Source organism: Entelurus aequoreus, linkage group LG18 (assembly GCF_033978785.1).
Source record: "Entelurus aequoreus isolate RoL-2023_Sb linkage group LG18, RoL_Eaeq_v1.1, whole genome shotgun sequence".
Taxonomy (NCBI): domain Eukaryota; kingdom Metazoa; phylum Chordata; class Actinopteri; order Syngnathiformes; family Syngnathidae; genus Entelurus; species Entelurus aequoreus.
The window spans coordinates 10,826,438-10,853,711 of record NC_084748.1 but is presented as its reverse complement, the minus strand read 5'-3'; the positions used below and the strand labels follow the sequence as shown (position 1 = coordinate 10,853,711).

General features: G+C 35.2%; 1 protein-coding gene across 1 annotated transcript in view; it reads right to left on the bottom strand.

The window, feature by feature from the left end:
• LOC133633785 (voltage-dependent calcium channel gamma-2 subunit-like) overlaps positions 1-17,378 on the bottom strand; it is a 111,075-nt gene extending 93,697 nt beyond the window's left edge. Inside the window, exon 1 of the mRNA XM_062026478.1 lies at positions 16,692-17,378. Within this exon, the coding sequence (XP_061882462.1) occupies positions 16,692-16,902 (211 nt within the window). The 5' untranslated portion in view covers positions 16,903-17,378. The remainder of the gene's footprint in view (positions 1-16,691) is intronic.
• Between the last annotated feature and the right edge of the window lie 9,896 nt (positions 17,379-27,274).

Genomic DNA, 27,274 nt, shown 5'->3' with positions numbered 1-27,274 from the left:
TTCTTTGGTTTCTTAGTTTGTGTTTATTCACTGTCTTCGCTCTTGTTTCAGTTCCACTTCCTGCTTGTCTCCCTGCCTGAGCGCTATTTCCCCTCACCTGTCGCTGATTGGCAGCCTGGCCACACCTGTTGTCAATCAGCTGGCTGCTATTTATGCCTGCCTCGCTTCCTGTTATCCTGTTTTCCTATTTCCTTTTTGAAATTAAAGTCATGTTAGCCTGCCATCTCTGCATCCCGGGGTTCAAAACCAGCCGAACCTGACAGGTAAGTGGATGATAATGATAATAATAATGATGATCAAAACAATAATAATTTAAAAAAAAAAGATACATTGATGGTGGTTAGTTACATATAATACTATTAATAATGATAGTAATAATGATAATAATACTACTACGACTACTACTAATAGTAAAAATAATAGTAATACTAATATTAATGACACACTGATGGTGGTAAGTTACATATAATAATAATTAAAAAAGATAACAACAATAATAACACAAATAATAATGATAATATTATTAATGATAATAACACCATTTATAAAAATTATAATAATAATACTAATCATCATAATCATAATAAGAATGACATTAATAATACAAATAACATTATTAATAATGACCCACTGATGGTTGTAAGCTACATATAATATTTAAAAAATATAATAATAATAATAACAGGAAAAGTATAATAATGATAATAATAATAATAATGACACACTGATGGTAGTAAGTTACATATAATAATAATAATAATAATTTAAAAAGATAATAAAAATAACAATAACTCAAATAATAATGTTAATAATAATAATAGTAATAATAATCATCATCATAAAAATAGTAATAATAAGTATACACTGATGGTAGTAAGCTACATATGATAATAATAATAATAATAACAAATAGGAATCTTACTAATAACACACTGATGGTGGTAAGTTACATATAATAATAATAATTAAAAAAGATAACAATAATTACACAAATAATAATGATAATATTATTAATGATAATAACACCATTTATAATAATTATAATAATAATACTAATCATCATAATCATAATAAGAATGACATTAATAATACAAATAATATTATTAATAATGACCCACTGATGGTTGTAAGCTACATATAATATTTAAAAAATATAATAATAATAATAACAGAAAAAGTATAATAATGATAATAATAATAATAATAATAATGACACACTGATGGTAGTAAGTTACATATAATAATAATAATAATAATAATAATAATTTAAAAAGAAAATAAAAATAACAATAACTCAAATAATAATGTTAATAATAGTAATAATAATCATCATCATAAAAATATTAGTAATAATAAGTATACACTGATGGTAGTAAGCTACATATGATAATAATAATAATAATAACAAATAGGAATCTTACTAATAACACACTGATGGCGGTGAGCTATATATAATATTATTAATAAATAATAATAATCATAATAATAATACAAACAATAAAAATAATAATGACCCTCTTATGGTAATAAGCTACATATAATTTTCATAATAATAATTAAAAACATAATAATGAAAATATTAGTAATAATAATAATTATACACTGATAGTAGTAAGCTACATATGATAATACTAATAATAATAATGATGATAATAATAGTAATAATAATACTAATAATGATAATAATAATAATAACACTGATGGTAGTGAGCTATATATAATAATATTAATAAATAATGAAAATTATAATAATAATAATAATGACACATTGATGGTGGTAAGCTAGAGATAGTAATAATATAATTAATAAGTATTTATTTAAAAAATAATAATTTGTATTTCTATAATAATTATGACACATTGATAGTTGTAAGCTACATTTAACAACAATAACAATAATGATAAGGATTATTAACGGTTGTACGCTACTTTTAATAAAAATAATAATAATATTAAACACTTTGAAAGTGGTAAGCTGCATTTGTAGCGCCGGCTGCTCTAGGGCAAGACTCACTGGAACATGGCTGAAAATGTGTTCCTCTATGACCGCCACCAAACATTCATGCAGCAAACATTCTTACACCAATCATAATTTCACATCCTTACACCAATCATAAATTCACATTCCTACAGCAAACATTCTTACACGACACTGCAGGCAAGGTGGGCGAAGTGTCTAGCCCAAGGACACAACGGCAATGACGAGGATGGCGGAAGCTGGAGTCGTACCAGGGACCCACAAGTTTCTGGCCACACCTTCATCTCAAGGGTCCGATGTAAGAAGTGCGATACATCAGTCTGTCTTCTTGCCAGATATCAGCTGGTCTTCTTTTGAGAGTCTTCTCTTGCATCGACGCCTCATTTACACAAAAATACCGCCTCTCATTTTTACCATAGACTGTGCAGTCGTTGTTTTTACAGTGTGTTACTGTAAAATGTAAAACAGTACAACTGTTATTTTACTGTGAAAATTCTGGCGAGTGAGCAACCAATTGTTTACCTTGTAAAATATACAGTATATATTTTTTACAATATAAAATTGGTACCAACGTAATTATACGGTAAAATTCTGGCGACTGAGCCACCAATTTTTACCGTAAAATCTACGATTGTTGTTTTTACTGTGTGTTACTGTAAAAGGAAAATTGGTACCACCGTAATTTTATGATCAAATTCTGGCGACTGAGCCACCAGTGTTTACCGTAAAATCTACGATTGTTGTTTTTGCAGTGTGTTACTGTAAATTGAAAAACTGCAACACTGTATTTTTACGGTAAAATTCTGGCAACTGAGCCACCAGTTTTTTTACGGTAAAATCTACGATCGTTGTTTCTACAGTGTGTTACTGTAAATAGAAAAACAATACCACTGTATTTTCACGGTGGAATTCTGGCAAGGGAGCCACCAGTTTTTTCTTGTACTGTAAAATCTATGATCGTTGTTTTTACGGTGTGTTACTGTAAGAGAATAAACTGCACCACTGTAAGTTTACGGTAAAATTCTAAGGGTTGCGCTACCAGGGTTTTTTTTTGGCGTAAAATCTACGATTGTTGTTTTTACGGTGTGTTACTGTAAGAGGAAAAAACTACCACTTTATTTTCACAGTGAAATTCTAGGGACTGAGCTACCAGTTTTTGTTGCGTAAAATCTACGATTGTTATTTTCACGGTGTGTTACTGTAAGAGGAAAAACTGCAGCACTGTAAGCTTACGGTACAATTCTGGCGACTGAGCCACCAGGTTGTTGTTTTTTACCGTAAAATCTATGATCGTTGTTTTTACAGTGTGTTACTGTAAATAGAAAAACAATACCACTGTATTTTTATAGTGAAATTCTGGCAACTGAGCCAAGTTTTTTTTTTATACTGTAAAATCTACGATCATTGTTTTTATGGTGTGTTACTGTAAGGAGAAAAACTGTACCACTTTATTTTTACGGTGAAATTTTAGGGACTGAGCCACCAGTTGTTTTTGCGTAAAATCTACGATTGTTGTTTTTACAGTGTGTTACTGTAAACGGAAAATTGGTGCCACCGTAATTTTATGATAAAATTCTGGCGACTGACCAATCAGTTTTTACCGTACAATCTACGATTGTTGTTTTTACTGTGTGTTACTGTAAATGGAAAATTGGTACCACCGTAATTTTATGATCAAATTCTGGCGACTGAGCCACCAGTTTTTACCGTAAAATTTAGGATTGTTGTTTTTGCAGTGTGTTACTGTAAATTGAAAAACTGCAACACTGTATTTTTACGGTGGAATTGTAGGGACTGAGCTACCAGGTTTTTGTTGCATAAAATCTACGATTTTTTTTTTACGGTGTGTTACTGTAAGAGGAAAAACTGCACCACTGTAAGTTCACGGTAAAATTCTGGCGACTGAGCCGCCAGTTTTTTTCCGTAAAATCTACAATCATTGTTTCTACAGTGTGTTACTGTAAATAGAAAAAACTGTACCACTTAATTTTGACGGTGAAATTTTAGGGACTGAGCTACCAGTTTTTTTTATTGCGTAAAACCTACAACTGTGGTTTTTACGCTGTACTTAAGAGAAAAAACTGCACCACTGTAACTTTACAGTCAAATGCTGGCGACTGAGACACCAGTTTTTTACCGTAAAATTTCCGATTGTTGTTTTTACGGTGTGTTACTGTAAGAGGAAAAACTGCACCACTGTAAGTTTACAGTAAAATTCTGGTGACTGAGCCACCAGTTTTTTAAACGTAAAATTTCCGATCGTTGTTTTTACGGTGTGTTACTGTAGGAAGAAACACTGTCCCACTATCTTTTTGTGGGGAAATTCTAGGGACATAGCTACCAGGTTTTTTGGGGGGCGCGTAAAATATACGATTGTTGTTTTTACGTTTTACTTAAGAGAAAAAACTGCACCGCTGTAAGTTTACGGTAAAATTCTGGCGACTGAGCCACCAGTTTTTTTACCGTCAAATTTCCGATCGTTGTTTTTACGGTGTGTTACTGTAAGAGGAAAAACTGCACCACTGTAAGTTTACGGTAAAATTCTGGTGACTGAGCCACCAGTTTTTTTTTACGTAAAATTTACGAACGTTGTTTTTACGGTGTGTTACTGTAGGAAGAAACACTGTACCACTATCTTTTTGTGGTGAAATTCTAGGGACTAAGCTACCAGGTTTTTTTGGGGGGGGCGTAAAATCTACGATTGTTGTTTTTACGTTTTACTTAAGAGAAAAAACTGCACCGCTGTAAGTTTACGGTAAAATTCTGGCGACTGAGCCACCAGTTTTTTACCGTAAAATCTACAATTGTTGTTTCTACAGTGTGTTACTGAAAAAAAGAGGAAAAACTGTACCACTTAATTTTCACGGTGAAATTCTAGGGACTGAGCTACCAGATTTTTTATTGCGTAAAATCTACAACTGTTGTTTTTACGCTGTACTTAAGAGAAAAAACTGCACAACTGTAACTTTACGGTAAAGTTTTTAACTGTAAAATTTCCGATCATTGTTTTTACGGTGTGTTACTGTAAGAGGAATAACTGTACCACTTTATTTTTACGGTGAAATTCTAGGGAATGAGCTACCAGTATTTTTTTGTTGTTGCGTAAAATCTACGATTGTTGTTTTTACGGTGTGTTACTGTAAGAGGAAACACTGTACCACTATCTTTTTGTGGTGAAATTGTAGAACCTGAGCTACCAGGGTTTTTTTTTTGGGCGTAAAATCTACGATTGTTGTTTTTACGCTGTGCTTAAGAGAAATAACTGCACCACTGTAAGTTCACGGTAAAATTCTGGCGACTGAGCCACCAGTTTTTTACCGAAAAATTTCAGATCGTTGTTTTTACGGTGTGTTACTGTAAGAGGAAAAACTGCACCACTTTATTTTTACGGTGAAATTCTAAGGACTGAGCTACCAGTATTTTTTTTTTTGCATAAAATCTACGATTGTTATTTTTACGGTGTGTCTCCGTAAAAGGAAAAACTGCACCACTGTAAGTTTACGGTAAAATTCTGGCGACTGAGCCACCATTTTTTTTACCGTAAAATCTACAATCATTGTTTCTACAGTGTGTTACTGTAAAAAAGAGGAAAAACTGTACCACTTAATTTTCACGGTGAAATTCTAGGGACTGAGCTACCAGTTTTTTGTGTGTAAAATCCACGATTGTTGTTTTTACGGTGTGTTACTGTAAGAGGAAAAACTTCACAGATGTAAGTTTACGATAAAATTCTGGCGACTGAGCCACCATTTTTTTTACCGTAAAATCTACCATCGTTGTTTCTACAGTGTGTTACTGTAAAAGAGGGAAAACTGTAACACTTAATTTTCACGGTAAAATTCTAGCGACTGAGCCACCAGGGGGTTTTTTTGGGCGTAAAATCTAAGATTGTTTTTTTTACGGTGTGTTACTGTAAGAGGAAAAACTGTACCACTTTATTCTTACGGTGAAATTTTAGGGACTGAGCGACCAGTTTTTTTATTGCGTAAAATCTACAGCTGTTGTTTTTACGCTGTACTTAAAAGAAAAAACTGCACCACTGTAAGTTTACGGTAAAATGCCGGCGACTGAGCCACCAGTTTTTTACCGTAAAATTTCTGATCATTGTTTTTACGGTGTGTTACTGTAAGAGGAAAAACTGCACCACTTTATTTTTACGGTGAAATTCTAGGGACTGAGCTCCCAGTATTTTTTTTTTTGCATAAAATCTACGATTGTTATTTTTACGGTGTGTCTCCGTAAAAGGAAAAACTGCACCACTGTAAGTTTACGGTAAAATTCTGGCGACTGAGCCACCATTTTTTTTACCGTAAAATCTACAATCATTGTTTCTACAGTGTGTTACTGTAAAAAAGAGGAAAAACTGTACCACTTAATTTTCACGGTGAAATTCTAGGGACTGAGCTACCAGTTTTTTGTGTGTAAAATCTACGATTGTTGTTTTTACGGTGTGTTACTGTAAGAGGAAAAACTTCACAGATGTAAGTTTACGATAAAATTCTGGCGACTGAGCCACCAGTTTTTTACCGTAAAATCTACCATCGTTGTTTCTACAGTGTGTTACTGTAAAAGAGGGAAAACTGTAACACTTAATTTTCACGGTAAAATTCTAGCGACTGAGCCACCAGGGGGTTTTTTTGGGCGTAAAATCTAAGATTGTTTTTTTTACGGTGTGTTACTGTAAGAGGAAAAACTGTACCACTTTATTCTTACGGTGAAATTTTAGGGACTGAGCGACCAGTTTTTTTATTGCGTAAAATCTACAGCTGTTGTTTTTACGCTGTACTTAAAAGAAAAAACTGCACCACTGTAAGTTTACGGTAAAATGCCGGCGACTGAGCCACCAGTTGTTTACCGTAAAATTTCTGATCATTGTTTTTACGGTGTGTTACTGTAAGAGGAAAATCTGTACAACTTTATTTTTACGGTGAAATTCTAGGGACTGAGCTACCAGTATTTTTTTTTTTTTGCGTAAAAATCCACGATTGTTGTTTTTACGTTGTGTTACTGTAAGAGGAAAATCTGTACCACTTTATTTTTACGGTGAAATTCTAGGGACTGAGCTACCAGTATTTTTTTTTCTTTTGCGTAAAAATCTACGATTGTTGTTTTTACGGTGTGTTACTGTAAGAGGAAAAACTTCACCACTGTAAGTTTACGGTAAAATGCTGGCGACTGAGCCACCAGTGTTTTGCCGTAAAATTTCCGATCGTTGTTTTTACGGTGTGTTACTGTAAGAGGAAAAACTGCACCACTTTATTTTTGCGGTGAAATTCTAGGGACTGAGCTCCCAGTATTTTTTTGCGTAAAATCTACGATTGTTATTTTTACGGTGTGTCTCCGTAAGAGGAAAAACTGCACCACTGTAAGTTTACGGTAAAATTCTGGCAACTGAGCCACCAGTTTTTTTTACCGTAAAATCTACGATCGTTGTTTCTACAGTGTGTTACTGTAAAAAAGAGGAAAAACTGTACCACTTAATTTTCACGGTGAAATTCTAGGGACTGAGCTACCAGTTTTTTTTGTGTAAAATCTACGATTGTTGTTTTTACGGTGTGTTACTGTAAGAGAATAAACTGCACCACTGTACGGTAAAATTGCTACCAGCTACCAGGGTTTTTTTGGGGGCGTAAAATCTACGGTTGTTGTTTTTTACGTTGTACTTAAGAGAAAAAACTGCACCACTGTAAGTTTACGGTAAAATGCCGGTGACTGAGCCACCAGTTTTTTTAACGTAAAATTTCCAATCGTTTTTACGGTTTGTGACTGTAGGAAGAAACACTGTACCACTATCTTTTTGTGATGAAATTCTAGGGACTGAGCTACTAGGGTTTTTTTGGGGCGTAAAATCTACGATTGTTGTTTTTACGGTGTGACTGTAAGAGGAAAAACTGCACCACTATAAGTTTACGGTAAAATTCTAGCGACTGAGACACCACGGGGGTTTTTTGGGCGTAAAATCTACGATTGTTGTTTTTACGGTGTGTTACTGTAAGAGGAAAAACTGTACCACTTTATTTTTACGGTGAAATTCTAGGGACTGAGCTACCAGTTTTTTTATTGCGTAAAATCTACAACTGTTGTTTTTACGCAGTACTTAAAAGAAAAAACTGCACCACTGTAAGTTTACGGTAAAATGCCGGCGACTGAGCCACCAGTTTTTTACCGTAAAATTTCTGATCATTGTTTTTACGGTGTGTTGCTATAAGAGGAAAAACTGTACCACTTTATTTTTATGGTGACATTCTAGGGACTGAGCTACCAGTTTTCTTTTATGCATAAAATTTCTGATCGTTGTTTACACGGTGTGTAACTGTAAGAAGAAACACTGTACCACTATCTTTTTGTGGTGAAATTCTAGGGAATGAGCTACCAGGGTTTTTTTTGGGCGGGAAATCTACGATTGTTGTTTTTACGGTGTGTCACTGTAAGAGGAAAAACTTCACCACTGTAAGTTTACGGTGTGTTACTGTTAGAGGAAACACTGTACCACTATCTTTTTGTGGTGAAATTCTAGGGACTGAGCTACCAGTTTTTTTGGGCGTAAAATCTACGATTGTTGTTTTTTTGTTGTACTTAAGAGAACAAACTGCACCGCTGTAAGTTTACGGTACAATTCTGGCAACTGAGCCATCAGTTTTGTACGGAAAAATTTCCGATCGTTGTTTTTACGGTGTGTTACTGTAGGAAGAAATTCTAGGGACTGAGCTACCAGTGTTTATTTTTGTGGGCGTAAAATCTACGATTGTTGTTTTTACGTTGTACTTAAGAGAAAAAAATGCACCGCTGTAACTTTACGGTAAAATTCTGGCAAGTGAGCCACCAGTTTTTTACCGTAAAATCTACGATCGTTGTTTCTACAGTGTGTTACTGTAAAAAAGAGGAAAAACTGTACCACTTAATTTTCACGGTGAAATTGTAGGGACTGAACTACCTTTTTTTTTGCGTAAAATCTACGATTGTTATTTTTACGGTGCAGAAAAACTGCACGGTAAAATTCTGGCGAGTGAGCCGCCAGTTTTTTTTACCGTAAAATCTACGATCGTTATTTTTACAGTGTGTTACTGTAAAAAAGAGGGAAAACTGTACCACTTAATTTTCACGGTGAAATTCTAGGGACTGAGCTACCAGTTTTTTTATTGCGTAAAATCTACAACTGTTGTTTTTACGCAGTACTTAAAAGAAAAAACTGCACCACTGTAAGTTTACGGTAAAATGCCGGCGACTGAGCCACCAGTTTTTTACCGTAAAATTTCCGATCATTGTTTTTACGGTGTGTTACTATAAGAGGAAAAACTGTACCACTTTATTTTCATGGTGACATTCTAGGGACTGAGCTACCAGTTTTCTTTTATGCATAACATTTCCGATCGTTGTTTACACGGTGTGTAACTGTAAGAAGAAACACTGTACCACTATCTTTTTGTGGTGAAATTCTAGGGAATGAGCTACCAGGGGTTTTTTTGGGCGGGAAATCTACGATTGTTGTTTTTACGGTGTGTCACTGTAAGAGGAAAAACTTCACCACTGTAAGTTTACGGTGTGTTTTTGTAAGAGGAAAAACTTCACCACTGTAAGTTTACGGTGTGTTACTGTTAGAGGAAACACTGTACCACTATCTTTTTGTGGTGAAATTCTAGGGACTGAGCTACCAGTTTTTTTGGGTGTAAAATCTACGATTGTTGTTTTTTTGTTGTACTTAAGAGAACAAACTGCACCGCTGTAAGTTTACGGTACAATTCTGGCAACTGAGCCATCAGTTTTGTACGGAAACATTTCCGATCGTTGTTTTTACGGTGTGTTACTGTAGGAAGAAATTCTAGGGACTGAGCTACCAGTATTTATTTTTGTGGGCGTAAAATCTACGATTGTTGTTTTTACGTTGTACTTAGGAGAAAAAAATGCACCGCTGTAACTTTACGGTAAAATTCTGGCGACTGAGCCACCAGTTTTTTACCGTAAAATCCACGATCGTTGTTTCTACAGTGTGTTACTGTAAAAAAGAGGAAAAACTGTACCACTTAATTTTCACGGTGAAATTCTAGGGACTGAGCTACCAGATTTTTTATTGCGTAAAATCTACAACTGTTGTTTTTACGCTGTACTTAAGAGAAAAAACTGCACAACTGTAACTTTACGGTAAAGTTTTTAACTGTAAAATTTCCGATCATTGTTTTTACGGTGTGTTACTGTAAGAGGAATAACTGTACCACTTTATTTTTACGGTGAAATTCTAGGGAATGAGCTACCAGTATTTTTTTGTTGTTGCGTAAAATCTACGATTGTTGTTTTTACGGTGTGTTACTGTAAGAGGAAACACTGTACCACTATCTTTTTGTGGTGAAATTGTAGAACCTGAGCTACCAGGGTTTTTTTTTTGGGCGTAAAATCTACGATTGTTGTTTTTACGCTGTGCTTAAGAGAAATAACTGCACCACTGTAAGTTCACGGTAAAATTCTGGCGACTGAGCCACCAGTTTTTTACCGAAAAATTTCAGATCGTTGTTTTTACGGTGTGTTACTGTAAGAGGAAAAACTGCACCACTTTATTTTTACGGTGAAATTCTAAGGACTGAGCTACCAGTATTTTTTTTTTTGCATAAAATCTACGATTGTTATTTTTACGGTGTGTCTCCGTAAAAGGAAAAACTGCACCACTGTAAGTTTACGGTAAAATTCTGGCGACTGAGCCACCATTTTTTTTACCGTAAAATCTACAATCATTGTTTCTACAGTGTGTTACTGTAAAAAAGAGGAAAAACTGTACCACTTAATTTTCACGGTGAAATTCTAGGGACTGAGCTACCAGTTTTTTGTGTGTAAAATCCACGATTGTTGTTTTTACGGTGTGTTACTGTAAGAGGAAAAACTTCACAGATGTAAGTTTACGATAAAATTCTGGCGACTGAGCCACCATTTTTTTTACCGTAAAATCTACCATCGTTGTTTCTACAGTGTGTTACTGTAAAAGAGGGAAAACTGTAACACTTAATTTTCACGGTAAAATTCTAGCGACTGAGCCACCAGGGGGTTTTTTTGGGCGTAAAATCTAAGATTGTTTTTTTTACGGTGTGTTACTGTAAGAGGAAAAACTGTACCACTTTATTCTTACGGTGAAATTTTAGGGACTGAGCGACCAGTTTTTTTATTGCGTAAAATCTACAGCTGTTGTTTTTACGCTGTACTTAAAAGAAAAAACTGCACCACTGTAAGTTTACGGTAAAATGCCGGCGACTGAGCCACCAGTTTTTTACCGTAAAATTTCTGATCATTGTTTTTACGGTGTGTTACTGTAAGAGGAAAAACTGCACCACTTTATTTTTACGGTGAAATTCTAGGGACTGAGCTCCCAGTATTTTTTTTTTTGCATAAAATCTACGATTGTTATTTTTACGGTGTGTCTCCGTAAAAGGAAAAACTGCACCACTGTAAGTTTACGGTAAAATTCTGGCGACTGAGCCACCATTTTTTTTACCGTAAAATCTACAATCATTGTTTCTACAGTGTGTTACTGTAAAAAAGAGGAAAAACTGTACCACTTAATTTTCACGGTGAAATTCTAGGGACTGAGCTACCAGTTTTTTGTGTGTAAAATCTACGATTGTTGTTTTTACGGTGTGTTACTGTAAGAGGAAAAACTTCACAGATGTAAGTTTACGATAAAATTCTGGCGACTGAGCCACCAGTTTTTTACCGTAAAATCTACCATCGTTGTTTCTACAGTGTGTTACTGTAAAAGAGGGAAAACTGTAACACTTAATTTTCACGGTAAAATTCTAGCGACTGAGCCACCAGGGGGTTTTTTTGGGCGTAAAATCTAAGATTGTTTTTTTTACGGTGTGTTACTGTAAGAGGAAAAACTGTACCACTTTATTCTTACGGTGAAATTTTAGGGACTGAGCGACCAGTTTTTTTATTGCGTAAAATCTACAGCTGTTGTTTTTACGCTGTACTTAAAAGAAAAAACTGCACCACTGTAAGTTTACGGTAAAATGCCGGCGACTGAGCCACCAGTTGTTTACCGTAAAATTTCTGATCATTGTTTTTACGGTGTGTTACTGTAAGAGGAAAATCTGTACAACTTTATTTTTACGGTGAAATTCTAGGGACTGAGCTACCAGTATTTTTTTTTTTTTGCGTAAAAATCCACGATTGTTGTTTTTACGTTGTGTTACTGTAAGAGGAAAATCTGTACCACTTTATTTTTACGGTGAAATTCTAGGGACTGAGCTACCAGTATTTTTTTTTCTTTTGCGTAAAAATCTACGATTGTTGTTTTTACGGTGTGTTACTGTAAGAGGAAAAACTTCACCACTGTAAGTTTACGGTAAAATGCTGGCGACTGAGCCACCAGTGTTTTGCCGTAAAATTTCCGATCGTTGTTTTTACGGTGTGTTACTGTAAGAGGAAAAACTGCACCACTTTATTTTTGCGGTGAAATTCTAGGGACTGAGCTCCCAGTATTTTTTTGCGTAAAATCTACGATTGTTATTTTTACGGTGTGTCTCCGTAAGAGGAAAAACTGCACCACTGTAAGTTTACGGTAAAATTCTGGCAACTGAGCCACCAGTTTTTTTTACCGTAAAATCTACGATCGTTGTTTCTACAGTGTGTTACTGTAAAAAAGAGGAAAAACTGTACCACTTAATTTTCACGGTGAAATTCTAGGGACTGAGCTACCAGTTTTTTTTGTGTAAAATCTACGATTGTTGTTTTTACGGTGTGTTACTGTAAGAGAATAAACTGCACCACTGTACGGTAAAATTGCTACCAGCTACCAGGGTTTTTTTGGGGGCGTAAAATCTACGGTTGTTGTTTTTTACGTTGTACTTAAGAGAAAAAACTGCACCACTGTAAGTTTACGGTAAAATGCCGGTGACTGAGCCACCAGTTTTTTTAACGTAAAATTTCCAATCGTTTTTACGGTTTGTGACTGTAGGAAGAAACACTGTACCACTATCTTTTTGTGATGAAATTCTAGGGACTGAGCTACTAGGGTTTTTTTGGGGCGTAAAATCTACGATTGTTGTTTTTACGGTGTGACTGTAAGAGGAAAAACTGCACCACTATAAGTTTACGGTAAAATTCTAGCGACTGAGACACCACGGGGGTTTTTTGGGCGTAAAATCTACGATTGTTGTTTTTACGGTGTGTTACTGTAAGAGGAAAAACTGTACCACTTTATTTTTACGGTGAAATTCTAGGGACTGAGCTACCAGTTTTTTTATTGCGTAAAATCTACAACTGTTGTTTTTACGCAGTACTTAAAAGAAAAAACTGCACCACTGTAAGTTTACGGTAAAATGCCGGCGACTGAGCCACCAGTTTTTTACCGTAAAATTTCTGATCATTGTTTTTACGGTGTGTTGCTATAAGAGGAAAAACTGTACCACTTTATTTTTATGGTGACATTCTAGGGACTGAGCTACCAGTTTTCTTTTATGCATAAAATTTCTGATCGTTGTTTACACGGTGTGTAACTGTAAGAAGAAACACTGTACCACTATCTTTTTGTGGTGAAATTCTAGGGAATGAGCTACCAGGGTTTTTTTTGGGCGGGAAATCTACGATTGTTGTTTTTACGGTGTGTCACTGTAAGAGGAAAAACTTCACCACTGTAAGTTTACGGTGTGTTACTGTTAGAGGAAACACTGTACCACTATCTTTTTGTGGTGAAATTCTAGGGACTGAGCTACCAGTTTTTTTGGGCGTAAAATCTACGATTGTTGTTTTTTTGTTGTACTTAAGAGAACAAACTGCACCGCTGTAAGTTTACGGTACAATTCTGGCAACTGAGCCATCAGTTTTGTACGGAAAAATTTCCGATCGTTGTTTTTACGGTGTGTTACTGTAGGAAGAAATTCTAGGGACTGAGCTACCAGTGTTTATTTTTGTGGGCGTAAAATCTACGATTGTTGTTTTTACGTTGTACTTAAGAGAAAAAAATGCACCGCTGTAACTTTACGGTAAAATTCTGGCAAGTGAGCCACCAGTTTTTTACCGTAAAATCTACGATCGTTGTTTCTACAGTGTGTTACTGTAAAAAAGAGGAAAAACTGTACCACTTAATTTTCACGGTGAAATTGTAGGGACTGAACTACCTTTTTTTTTGCGTAAAATCTACGATTGTTATTTTTACGGTGCAGAAAAACTGCACGGTAAAATTCTGGCGAGTGAGCCGCCAGTTTTTTTTACCGTAAAATCTACGATCGTTATTTTTACAGTGTGTTACTGTAAAAAAGAGGGAAAACTGTACCACTTAATTTTCACGGTGAAATTCTAGGGACTGAGCTACCAGTTTTTTTATTGCGTAAAATCTACAACTGTTGTTTTTACGCAGTACTTAAAAGAAAAAACTGCACCACTGTAAGTTTACGGTAAAATGCCGGCGACTGAGCCACCAGTTTTTTACCGTAAAATTTCCGATCATTGTTTTTACGGTGTGTTACTATAAGAGGAAAAACTGTACCACTTTATTTTCATGGTGACATTCTAGGGACTGAGCTACCAGTTTTCTTTTATGCATAACATTTCCGATCGTTGTTTACACGGTGTGTAACTGTAAGAAGAAACACTGTACCACTATCTTTTTGTGGTGAAATTCTAGGGAATGAGCTACCAGGGGTTTTTTTGGGCGGGAAATCTACGATTGTTGTTTTTACGGTGTGTCACTGTAAGAGGAAAAACTTCACCACTGTAAGTTTACGGTGTGTTTTTGTAAGAGGAAAAACTTCACCACTGTAAGTTTACGGTGTGTTACTGTTAGAGGAAACACTGTACCACTATCTTTTTGTGGTGAAATTCTAGGGACTGAGCTACCAGTTTTTTTGGGTGTAAAATCTACGATTGTTGTTTTTTTGTTGTACTTAAGAGAACAAACTGCACCGCTGTAAGTTTACGGTACAATTCTGGCAACTGAGCCATCAGTTTTGTACGGAAACATTTCCGATCGTTGTTTTTACGGTGTGTTACTGTAGGAAGAAATTCTAGGGACTGAGCTACCAGTATTTATTTTTGTGGGCGTAAAATCTACGATTGTTGTTTTTACGTTGTACTTAGGAGAAAAAAATGCACCGCTGTAACTTTACGGTAAAATTCTGGCGACTGAGCCACCAGTTTTTTACCGTAAAATCCACGATCGTTGTTTCTACAGTGTGTTACTGTAAAAAAGAGGAAAAACTGTACCACTTAATTTTCACGGTGAAATTCTAGGGACTGAACTACCTTTTTTTTTTGCGTAAAATCTACGATTGTTATTTTTACGGTGCAGAAAAACTGCACTGTAAAATTCTGGCGAGTGAGCCACCAGTTTTTTTTACCGTAAAATCTACGATCGTTATTTTTACAGTGTGTTACTGTAAAAAAGAGGGAAAACTGTACCACTTAGTTTTCACGGTGAAATTCTAGGGACTGAGCTACCAGTTTTTTTATTGCGTAAAATCTACAACTGTTGTTTTTACGCAGTACTTAAAAGAAAAAACTGCACCACTGTAAGTTTACGATAAAATGCCGGCGACTGAGCCACCAGTTTTTTACCGTAAAATTTCCGATCATTGTTTTTACGGTGTGTTACTATAAGAGGAAAAACTGTACCACTTTATTTTTATGGTGACATTCTAGGGACTGAGCTACCAGTTTTCTTTTATGCATAAAATTTCCGATCGTTGTTTACACGGTGTGTAACTGTAAGAAGAAACACTGTACCACTATCTTTTTGTGGGCGGGAAATCTACGATTGTTGTTTTTATGGTGTGTCACTGTAAGAGGAAAAACTTCACCACTGTAAGTTTACGGTGTGTTATTGTAAGAGGAAAAACTTCACCACTGTAAGTTTACGGTGTGTTACTGTTAGAGGAAACACTGTACCACTATCTTTTTGTGGTGAAATTCTAGGGACTGAGCTACCAGTTTTTTTGGGCGTAAAATCTACGATTGTTGTTTTTTTGTTGTACTTAAGAGAACAAACTGCACCGCTGTAAGTTTACGGTACAATTCTGGCAACTGAGCCATCAGTTTTGTACGGAAAAATTTCCGATCGTTGTTTTTACGGTGTGTTACTGTAGGAAGAAATTCTAGGGACTGAGCTACCAGTGTTTATTTTTGTGGGCGTAAAATCTACGATTGTTGTTTTTACGTTGTACTTAAGAGAAAAAAATGCACCGCTGTAACTTTACGGTAAAATTCTGGCGACTGAGCCACCAGTTTTTTACCGTAAAATCTACGATCGTTGTTTCTACAGTGTGTTACTGTAAAAAAGAGGAAAAACTGTACCACTTAATTTTCACGGTGAAATTCTAAGGACTGAACTACCTTTTTTTTGCGATTGTTATTTTTACGGTGCAGAAAAACTGCACGGTAAAATTCTGGCGAGTGAGCCACCAGTTTTTTTTATCGTAAAATCTACGATCGTTATTTTTACAGTGTGTTACTGTAAAAAAGAGGGAAAACTGTACCACTTAATTTTCACGGTGAAATTCTAGGGACTGAGCTACCAGTTTTTTTTGTGTAAAATCTGCAATTGTTGTTTTTACGGTGTGTTACTGTAAATGTAAAAAACGGTACAGCTGTTAAGAATTCGGCAGCTAGGTCGGCAGACTTCTACGACGGTCGATTTTTGCGTGTGCACAAAAGTTTTCAGTCGGCCGCGGTACTTAAGGGCGAGTGAGCCGGCCGGGTCCAGGTCGCCGGTCACGTGACCAAGTCGCCAGCTCACCTTCCAGGCAGCAGGTCCTCCAGAGTCCCGAGTGCGTCATCACCTCCTCGTTCTTCTTGCTGGTCTCGTTCTCGTTGCTGCTCTTGATCTTGCAGACGCCGCGCGAGTACAGCCAGTAGTCCGTCCCCACGGCGATGGTCATCAGGCTGAAGGCGGCGAAGGCCCCCACCGTGGTCAGCAGCATCTGAACTCCGCGGTCAAACACGCCCATGTTGCCGCATTCCACGAAAGGGGGGCCCCCTTTCCGCTTCACGTACAGGAAGTAAATATTTGTGAGTTTGCGTCGCCACGCCAGCTCGGAAAAGGGGGGGCGGACGGTGGCGGGCGAACGGCGGCGGCGGGGGGGCACTGGGGGGGCGGGGGAATTAGGGGAGCTCGGGGGGAATCGTATGGTTGGTTTTGGGTGGGGGGGCGCCGACCAGGTGAGAAATCAGATTAAAGGCGTTGTGGGGGGGAGTAGGGGGTGTGTGTGTAGGGGTGGCTGGGCTGGGGCAGGTCAAACTTCCCTCAAAGTGGATCAACTAGTGACCTGAAAACCTGACAGCAGGTCCCACAGGATCAAGGCCTACTTTGTGGACCGTCAGGGTTTCACAAGCTGGTCTAAGTGGAACCAGAACCGGCTCACACACACACACACGGGTTCTTTCCCAAGAGGTGTGGTGGGGGGAACCTGCACAACCCCCCCCCCGCCCCGGCTGCTTTGTATTCTCCAGACGTGGACCTCGCCGGGTTCTGGACCGGGGGGGACAGGCGCTGTGTGGCTATACCTCGACGTCAACCCAGGACCGATCTCCGGGCGCGCTCGATCCGGACTGGCATGGTCCAGAACCTTGGGATCTTTTCAAATGGCTGATGCCAAAACCACCGCAGACATTTTATTCTTCAAGGGAGAGAAAAAAAAAAGAAAAGGAAAAAAAGAGAAACCAAACATGGACAGCTTTTAAGAAATAATCCAGCATTGAAGGATGGAAGGGAAATTTTTTTTGCTTAGTTGTCCTTCCTCCTAAAATTCCGGTCCACGGTTTCCATGCGTGCTCCCTGGACTTGGGTCCGGCGTCAGTGCGGCTCTGCTCCGCGGAGAGGTGCGCATCCGGGCGGGGGGCATGAGGCCGAGGTGTCGGCGCGGGGAAGACGCGGGGCGACGGTCGATGCTTCCCGGCGTGCGCGGACCTCCTCGCTGCCGCATCCAGGCGCTCCTCAGTCGGCCATAAGACGAGCGCATGCCCGCGTCACATCGCAGCCGTCAAATCCTCCGCTTTTTTTTTTTTTTCTTTTTTTTTTTTTCCTCCTATTTCTTCTTCTTTTTTTCCACCTCCTCCAAAGACGCGATCAGATCTCAGGTCGAGCAACACATCCTCGCGTTTCTTCTTCCCGGAGCTGAGAGAGGAGGAGGAGGAGGAGGAGGAGGATGCTGAGAAGCTGAGGATGAAAAAAAAAAAATCGACACAACCAGCGAGGAGGAGGAGGAGGAGGAGGAGGAGGAAGATGTTAATAAATAAAAATGTCCTTTTCAACAAGTCAGCATCTGATGCTGGGTTTTGGCAGCAGGTGAACAAAAAAATAAATAAAATAAAAACTCAAGTCACGAAAAATGATTTCAACACGATTAAAACCACTAGGATAACATTTATATATAATACAAAACCTTGTATAGTAGGGGTGTCAAAAAAAATGTTTTTTATTTGTAACGATTTTTAATCGATTAGAGGGAAAAAAATCAAAAAACTATTTTAAAAAAACAACCACAAAAAACAAAACTCAAGTCACGAAAAATCATTTCAATACGATTAAAACCACTAGAATAAGATTGATATACAATACAAAACCAGCGGTGTAAAAAATTATCTATTTTTATTTGTAACGATTTTTAATCGATTAGAGGGGAAAAAAATCAAAAAAGTATTTTAAAAAAAACAAACAAAACAAAACAAAACTCAAGTCACGAAAAATTATTCAAACAGGATTAAAACCACTAGGAGAAGAGTTGTATATAATACAAAACCTTATATAGTAGGGGTGTCAAAAAAAAGTTTTTTATTTGTAACGATTTTTAATCGATTAGAGGGAAAAAAATCAAAAAACGATTTTAAAAAAACAACCACAAAAAACAAAACTCAAGTCACGAAAAATTATTTCAATACGATTAAAACCACTAGAATAAGATTTATATACAATACAAAACCAGCGGTGTAAAAAATTATCTATTTTTATTTGTAACGATTTTTAATCGATTAGAGGGGGGAAAAAAATCAAAAAAGTATTTTAAAAAAACAAACAAAACAAAACAAAACTCAAGTCACGAAAAATTATTCAAACAGGATTAAAACCACTAGGAGAAGAGTTGTATATAATACAAAACCTTATATAATAGGGGTGTCAAAAAAATGTCTATTTTTTTTGTAACGATTTTTAATCGATTAGAGGGAAAAAAATCAAAAAACGATTTTAAAAAAACAACCACAAAAAACAAAACTCAAGTCACGAAAAATTATTTCAATACGATTAAAACCACTAGAATAAGATTTATGTACAATACAAAACCAGCGGTGTAAAAAATTATCTATTTTTATTTGTAACGATTTTTAATCGATTAGAGGGGAAAAAAAATCAAAAAACTATTTTGAAAAAACAAACAAAACAAAACAAAACTCAAGTCACGAAAAATTATTCAAACAGGATTAAAACCACTAGGAGAAGATTTGTATATCATACAAAACCTTATATAGTAGGGGTGTCAAAAAAAAAGTTTTTTATTTGTAACGATTTTTAATCGATTAGAGGGAAAAAAAATCAAAAAACTATTTTAAAAAAACAACCACAAAAAACAAAACTCAAGTCACGAAAAATTATTTCAATACGATTAAAACCACTAGAATAAGATTTATATACAATACAAAACCAGCGGTGTAAAAAATTATCTATTTTCATTTGTAACGATTTTTAATCGATTAGAGGGGGAAAAAAAATCAAAAAACTATTTTAAAAAAACAAACAAAACAAAACAAAACTCAAGTCACGAAAAATTATTCAAACAGGATTAAAACCACTAGGAGAAGATTTGTATATAATACAAAACCTTATATAGTAGGGGTGTCAAAAAAAAAGGTTTTTATTTGTAACGATTTTTAATCGATTAGAGGGAAAAAAATCAAAAAACTATTTTAAAAAAACAACCACAAAAAACAAAACTCAAGTCACGAAAAATTATTTCAATACGATTAAAACCACTAGAATAAGATTTATATACAATACAAAACCAGCGGTGTAAAAAATTATCTATTTTTATTTGTAACGATTTTTAATCGATTAGAGGGGAAAAAAATCAAAAAAGTATTTTAAAAAAACAAACAAAACAAAACAAAACTCAAGTCACGAAAAATTATTCAAACAGGATTAAAACCACTAGGAGAAGATTTGTATATAATACAAAACCTTATATAGTAGGGGTGTCAAAAAAATGTTTTTTATTTGTAACGATTTTTAATCGATTAGAGGGAAAAAAATCAAAAAACTATTTTAAAAAAAACCCACAAAAAACAAAACTCAAGTCACGAAAAATCATTTCAATACGATTAAAAGCACTGGAATAAGATTTATATACAATACAAAACCAGTGGTGTAAAAAAGTATCTATTTTTATTTGTAACGATTTTTAATCGATTAGAGGGGGGGAAAAAATCAAAAAACTATTTTAAAAAAACAAACAAAACAAAACAAAACTCAAGTCACGAAAAATTATTCAAACAGGATTAAAACCACTAGGAGAAGATTTGTATATAATACAAAACCTTATATAGTAGGGGTGTCAAAAAAAATGTTTTTTTATTTTTAACGGTTTTTAATCGATTAGAGGAAAAAAAATCAAAAAACTATTTAAAAAAAAACAAAAAAAACTCAAGTCCCGAAAAATTATTTCAACACGATTAAAACCACTAATAATTTTTCGTGACTTGAGTTTTTGTTTTTTTTGTTTGTTTTTTTTAAAATATATATATATATTTTTTTTTCCCTCTAATCAATTAAAAATCGTTACAAATAAAAATACATAGTGAAACCCAATGTCTAAGTTACATTTAAACCAGTGTGGGTGGCGTGAAAAAACAAAAACAAAATTCATGTCACGAAAAATGTTTTAAACATGATTAAAACCACTAGGAGAAGATTTATATATAATACAAAACCTTGTATAGTAGGGATGTAAAAAAAAAAAAAAAAGTATTTTTATTTGTAACGATTTTTAATTGATTAGAAAAAAAAAAAAAAATGTTTTTTTTTTTTTTTTAAATGAAGTGAATTATATTTATATATTTACATTAGACATTGGGTTTCACTATGTAAAAGCACTTTGAGTCACTAGAGAAAAGCGTTATATAAATATAATTGACTTCATTTAATTAAAACATTTTTTTTTCTCTAATCGATTAAAAATCGTTGCAAATAAAAATATATTTTTTGACACCCCTACTATACAAGGTTTTGTATTATATGTAAATCTTATCCTTTTTCCAGGTTCGATTCCTGCCGTTGTGTCCTTGGGCAAGACACTTTACCCACCTGCTCCCAGTGCCACCCACACTGGCTTAAGTGTAACTTAGATATTGTTTTTCGCTATGTAAAAGCGCTTTGAGTCACTATATAAGTATAATTCACTTCATTTAAAAACATATATATGTATATATATATTTTTTTTTTTTTGTTCTTGTTTTTTTTTTGTCTAATCGATTAATCTTTACAAATAAAAATAGATTTTTTTTTACACCCCTGCTATACAAGGTTTTGTACTATATGTAGATCTTGTCCTAGTGGTTTTAATCGTGTTGAAATAATTTTTGAGTTTTGTTTTTTTTTGTTAGTTTTTTTAAAAAATTGTTTTTCTTTTTTTTCCTCTAATCGATTAAAAATCGTTGCAAATAAAAATACATAGTGAAACCCAATGTCTAAGTTACATTTAAACCAGTGTGGGTGGGGTGAAAAAAAACGAAAATAAACTCAAGTCACGAAAAATTATTTCAACACAATTAAAACCACTAGGAGAAGATTTATATATAATACAAAACCTTGTATAGTTGGGGTGTCAAAAATGTATTTTTATTTGTAACGATTTTTAATCGATTAGAGAAAAAAGAAAAAAGAAAAAAAAAACATCTTTTTTTTTTTTTTAAATGAAGTGAATTATATTTATATAGCGCTTTTCTCTAGTGACTCAAAGCGTTTTTACATAATGAAACCCAATGTCTAAGTTACATTTAAACAGTGTGGGTGGCGTGAAAAAAAAAGAAAAAAAAACTCAAGTCACGAAAAAAAATTTCAACACGATTAAAACCACTAGAAGATGTATATATAATACAAAACCTTGTATAGTAGGGGTATCAAAAATATCAATTTTTTTTTTGTAACGATTTTTAATTGATTAGAGGGAAACAAACCAAAAAACTATTTAAAAAAAACAAACAAAAAAAACAAAACTCAAGTCACGAAAAATTATTTCAATACGATTAAAACCACTAGGATAAGATTTATATATAATACAAAACCTTATATAGTAGGGTGTCAAAAAAATATTTTTTTATTTGTAACGATTTTTAATCGATTAGAGGAAAAAAAATCAAAAAACTATTTAAAAAAAAACAAAACATAAAAAACTCAAGTCACGAAAAATTATTTCAACACGATTAAAACCACTAGGATAAGATTTATATGTAATACAAAACCTTGTATGTAGGGGTGTCAAAAAAAAATTTTTTGTAACCATTTTTAATTGATTACAGAAAAAAAAAATATATATATACATGTTTTTTTATTTTATTTATTTTTTTAAATGAAGTGAATTATATTTATATAGCGCTTTTTAGAGATGCGCGGACAGAAAATTATTTCATCCGCAACCGCCTCACAAAAGTCGTCATCCACCCGCCATCCACCCGAACTAACATTTTATCAAAACCACAACCAAAAATTATTTTAACACGATTAAAACCACTAGGATAAGATTTATATATAATACAAAACCTTAGGGGTGTCAATTTTTTTTTTTTTTAAATTTGTAACGATTTTTAATAGATTAGAGAGAGAAAAAAAAAAAAAAATATTTAAAAAACACAAAAAACAACAACAACAACAAAAAATATAAATATTTTTTAAATCTGTTCTTTCCAACCACTTGAGAAAGGAAAAGTGTCCCGGCGGGCACACGACATTGATAAAAACGTTGTTTATACGTACGTGTCCTTTAAAACTGACTTTGAAACAATGTTGCAAAATAGTTGTATTTGTCAATTGAGACAACGTTGACGTGCAACATTGGATCCACGTTGTTGGTTGGGAAATTGCCACATTTTAATGGTCAAATCAACGTTAGAATTCAACATTGATTAAACGTTGTCAAAAAGCATGTTGTCTCAATGTTGTATTTTTGTTGCAGAAAGTTGGGTATGGAAATGACCAAAAATCAACGGTCAAATCAACGCCAGAACCCAACTTCGAATAAACGTCAAAAAGCATGTTGTTTCAACGTTGTATTTGGTTGTAGAATAATGGTTGGGAAATTACCAAAATTCAATGGTCAAATCAACGTCCCAACCTGACGTGAATAAACGTCAAAAAGCATGTTGTTTCAATGTTGTATTTGGGTTGTTGAATGTTGGGTCTGGAAATTACGAATATTCAACGGTCATATCCACGTCAGAAACCAACATTGATTAAATGTCGTCGAAAAGCATGTTGTTTCAATGTTGTATTTGTGTTCTAGAATATTGGTTGGGAAATGATCAAATTTCAATGGTCAAATCAACGTCACCACCTGACGTTGAATAAACGTTGTCAAAAAGTATGTTGTTTCAACGTTGTATTTTGTGTTGTACAATATTGGTCGGGAAATGACCAAAATTCAATCGTCAAATCAATGTCAGAACCCAACATTGAATAAATGTTGTCAAAAAGCATGTTGTTTCAACGTTGTATTTGTGTTGTAGAATAATGGTTGGGAAATTACCAAAATTCAATGGTCAAATCAACGTCCCAACCTGACGTGAATAAAGGTCAAAAAGCATGTTGTTTCAATGTTGTATTTGGGTTGTTGAATGTTGGGTCTGGAAATTACGAATATTCAACGGTCATATCCACGTCAGAAACCAACATTGATTAAATGTCGTCGAAAAGCATGTTGTTTTCAATGTTGTATTTGTGTTCTAGAATATTGGTTGGGAAATGATCAAATTTCAACGGTCAAATCAACGTCACCACCTGACGTTGAATAAACGTTGTCAAAAAGTATGTTGTTTCAACGTTGTATTTGTGTTGTACAATATTGGTCGGGAAATGACCAAAATTCAATGATCAAATCAACGTCGGAACCCAACATTGATAAAACGTCGTCAAAAAGCATGTTGTTTCAATGTTGTATTTGGGTTGTTGAATGTTGGGTCTGGAAATTACGAATATTCAACGGTCATATCCACGTCAGAAACCAACATTGATTAAATGTCGTCGAAAAGCACGTTGTTTCAATGTTGTATTTGTGTTCTAGAATATTGGTTGGGAAATGATCAAATTTCAATGGTCAAATCAACGTCACCACCTGACGTTGAAATAAACGTTGTCAAAAAAGTATGTTGTTTCAAACATTGTATTTGTGTTGTACAATATTGGTTGGGAAATGACCAAAATTCAATGATCAAATCAACGTCGGAACCCAACATTGATAAAACGTCGTCAAAAAGCATGTTGTTTCAATGTTGTATTTGGGTTGTTGAATGTTGGGTCTGGAAATTACGAATATTCAACGGTCATATCCACGTCAGAAACCAACATTGATTAAATGTCGTCGAAAAGCATGTTGTTTCAATGTTGTATTTGTGTTCTAGAATATTGGTTGGGAAATGATCAAATTTCAATGGTCAAATCAACGTCACCACCCTGACGTTGAATAAACGTTGTCAAAAAGTATGTTGTTTCAACGTTGTATTTGTGTTGTACAATATTGGTCGGGAAATGACCAAAATTCAATCGTCAAATCAATGTCAGAACCCAACATTGAATAAATGTTGTCAAAAAGCATGTTGTTTCAACATTGTATTTGTGTTGTAGAATATTGGTTAGGAAATGACCAAAATTCAATGATCAAATCAAACGTCGGAACCCCAACATTGATAAAACGTCGTCAAAAAGCATGTTGTTTCAACATTGTATTTGTGTTGTACAATATTGGTCTGGAAATTGTTACGAAATACGTGAGGTGGATCCCAAGGATGCAGAGACGAATTTGTGTATACAATTGTTCTTCCTTTTATTAGGCGGAAGCACAAGGTAGCAAAACAAAGGCGATGGTGGAAAACACAAAAAACACACCATGTAAAAAACTACTAAGAGAAAAAAAAACACACAAAACTAAAAGCGCTAGACAAGGCTAGGAAAAATACTTCACGAAAGAAGTTAAATAGAAAAAACAAGGTACAAAAATAAAAACACTAGACAAGGGCTAGGAAAAATACTTCACGAAAGAAGTTAAATAGAAAAAACAAGGTACAAAAATAAAACGCTAGACAAGGCTAGGAATAATACTTCACGAAAGAAGTTAAATAGAAAAAAACAAGGTACAAAAATAAAACGCTAGACAAGGCTAGGAATAATACTTCACGAAAGAAGTTAAATAGAAAAAACAAGGTACAAAAATAAAACGCTAGACAAGGCTAGGAAAAATACTTCACGAAAGAAGTTAAATAGAAAAAACAAGGGTACAAAAATAAAACGCTAGGACAAGGCTAGAATAATACTTCACGAAAGAAGTTAAATAGAAAAAAACAAGGTACAAAAATAAAACGCTAGACAAGGCTAGGAATAATACTTCACGAAAGAAGTTAAATAGAAAAAACAAGGTACAAAAATAAAAACGCTAGACAAGGCTAGGAAAAATACTTCACGAAAGAAGTTAAATAGAAAAAACAAGGTACAAAAATAAAACGCTAGACAAGGCTAGGAATAATACAGTCCAACCTGAGATGAAAGGTACACGATGAAACTAGTGCAGGGGTCGGCAACCTTTACCACTCAAAGAGCCATTTTGGCAAGTTTCACAAAATTAAAAGAAAGTAATGGGAGCCACAAAAAAAAATTAAAATGAAAAACACCGCGTACAAAGCTTAAATGTTTTGTGCTATGTTAACCAGGGGTCTCCGACACACGCACCGGGACGCACTTTAATGTGGAAATTTGATGTTAGTGCAGCCCGCGAGTTTTGAATGAATGGCGCTTCGTCATGCTTGCCAAACCCTCTCATTTTTTCCCCGGGGAGACTCCCGAATATCAGAGCGTGATGACACTGCATTTGGCGCCCTCTACAGTCTGCCCTAACAGTGTACCTGCTCGACCACACGTAGAATGCAATTTCAGCTTGCTCACGTAAGTGACAGCAAGGCATACTACCTCAGCAGCCACACATCTTACACTGACGGTACCAATACCCAGAATCCCATGCAGCCCTAACTCTTCCGCTCAACCAACGCACGGAGAGGGGAGGGTGGTGGGGGGGGGGGTTGATGTGTGGGGGGGATTTGGTGGTAGCGGGGGTGTATAATGTAGACCGGAAGAGTTAGGGCTGCATGGGATTCTGGGTAATGGTTGTGTTGTGTTTATGTTGTGTTACGGTGGGATGTTCTCCACAAATGTGTTTTTCATTCTTTTTTGGTGTGGGTTCACAGTGTGGCGCATATTTGTAACGTAACAATGTTAAAGTTGTTTGATACGGCTACCGTCAGTGTAAGCTGTGTGGCTGATGAGTAAGTATGCTTTGCTGTCTCCTGTGTGTGCAAGTAATAACAACATGCAACATGTGGCTGGACTGGCACGCTGTATGTAAATGCTATAGAGGACAATTACTGCAGTGCAATTAGGGCACATTGATAAAACGTCGTCAAAAAGCATGTTGTTTCAACGTTTGTATTTGTGTTGTAGAATGTTTGGGTCTGGAAATTGTCAGGCTTGCTACTGACAGTTTGGTTATGTTTGGGTTTCCTGTGTTTGAAATCACTTCCTGTTCCTGGTGCTCTTGTTTTGTCAGTGTTTCCTGTTTGGTCTCTGTGTTTTTGCAGCACCTGTTACTTTCTGGTCCATGTCCTGTCAGCACACCTGTTCCTCGTTTGATTAGTTCTATTTAGTTCCACCTGATCCCTTCTTCAGTTTTGGATCATTCTTGCCGTTTCTTGGAGACTGATGCTGAGTGTGCTGTTTCTGTTAGTTTCCTGCTTCCTTCTAAGTAAGTGATACATTTTTTTACTTGCATTCTGCCTGCCGTTCTCGCAGCCTTGGGGTGACGCCGAAGGAATGCTCACCAATCCCTGACAGAAATTACCAAAATTCAATTGTCAAATCAATGTCAGAAACCAACATTGATAAAACGTCGGCAAAAAACCATGTTTCAATGTTGTGTTTGTGTCGTTCAATATTGGTGGGGAAATGACCAAAATTCAGTGGTCAAATCAACGTCACAACCTGACGTTGAATAAACGTCGGTCAAAAAGCACGTTGTTTCAACGTTGTATTTGTGTTGTAGAATATTGGTTGGGAAATGACCAAATTTCAATGGTCAA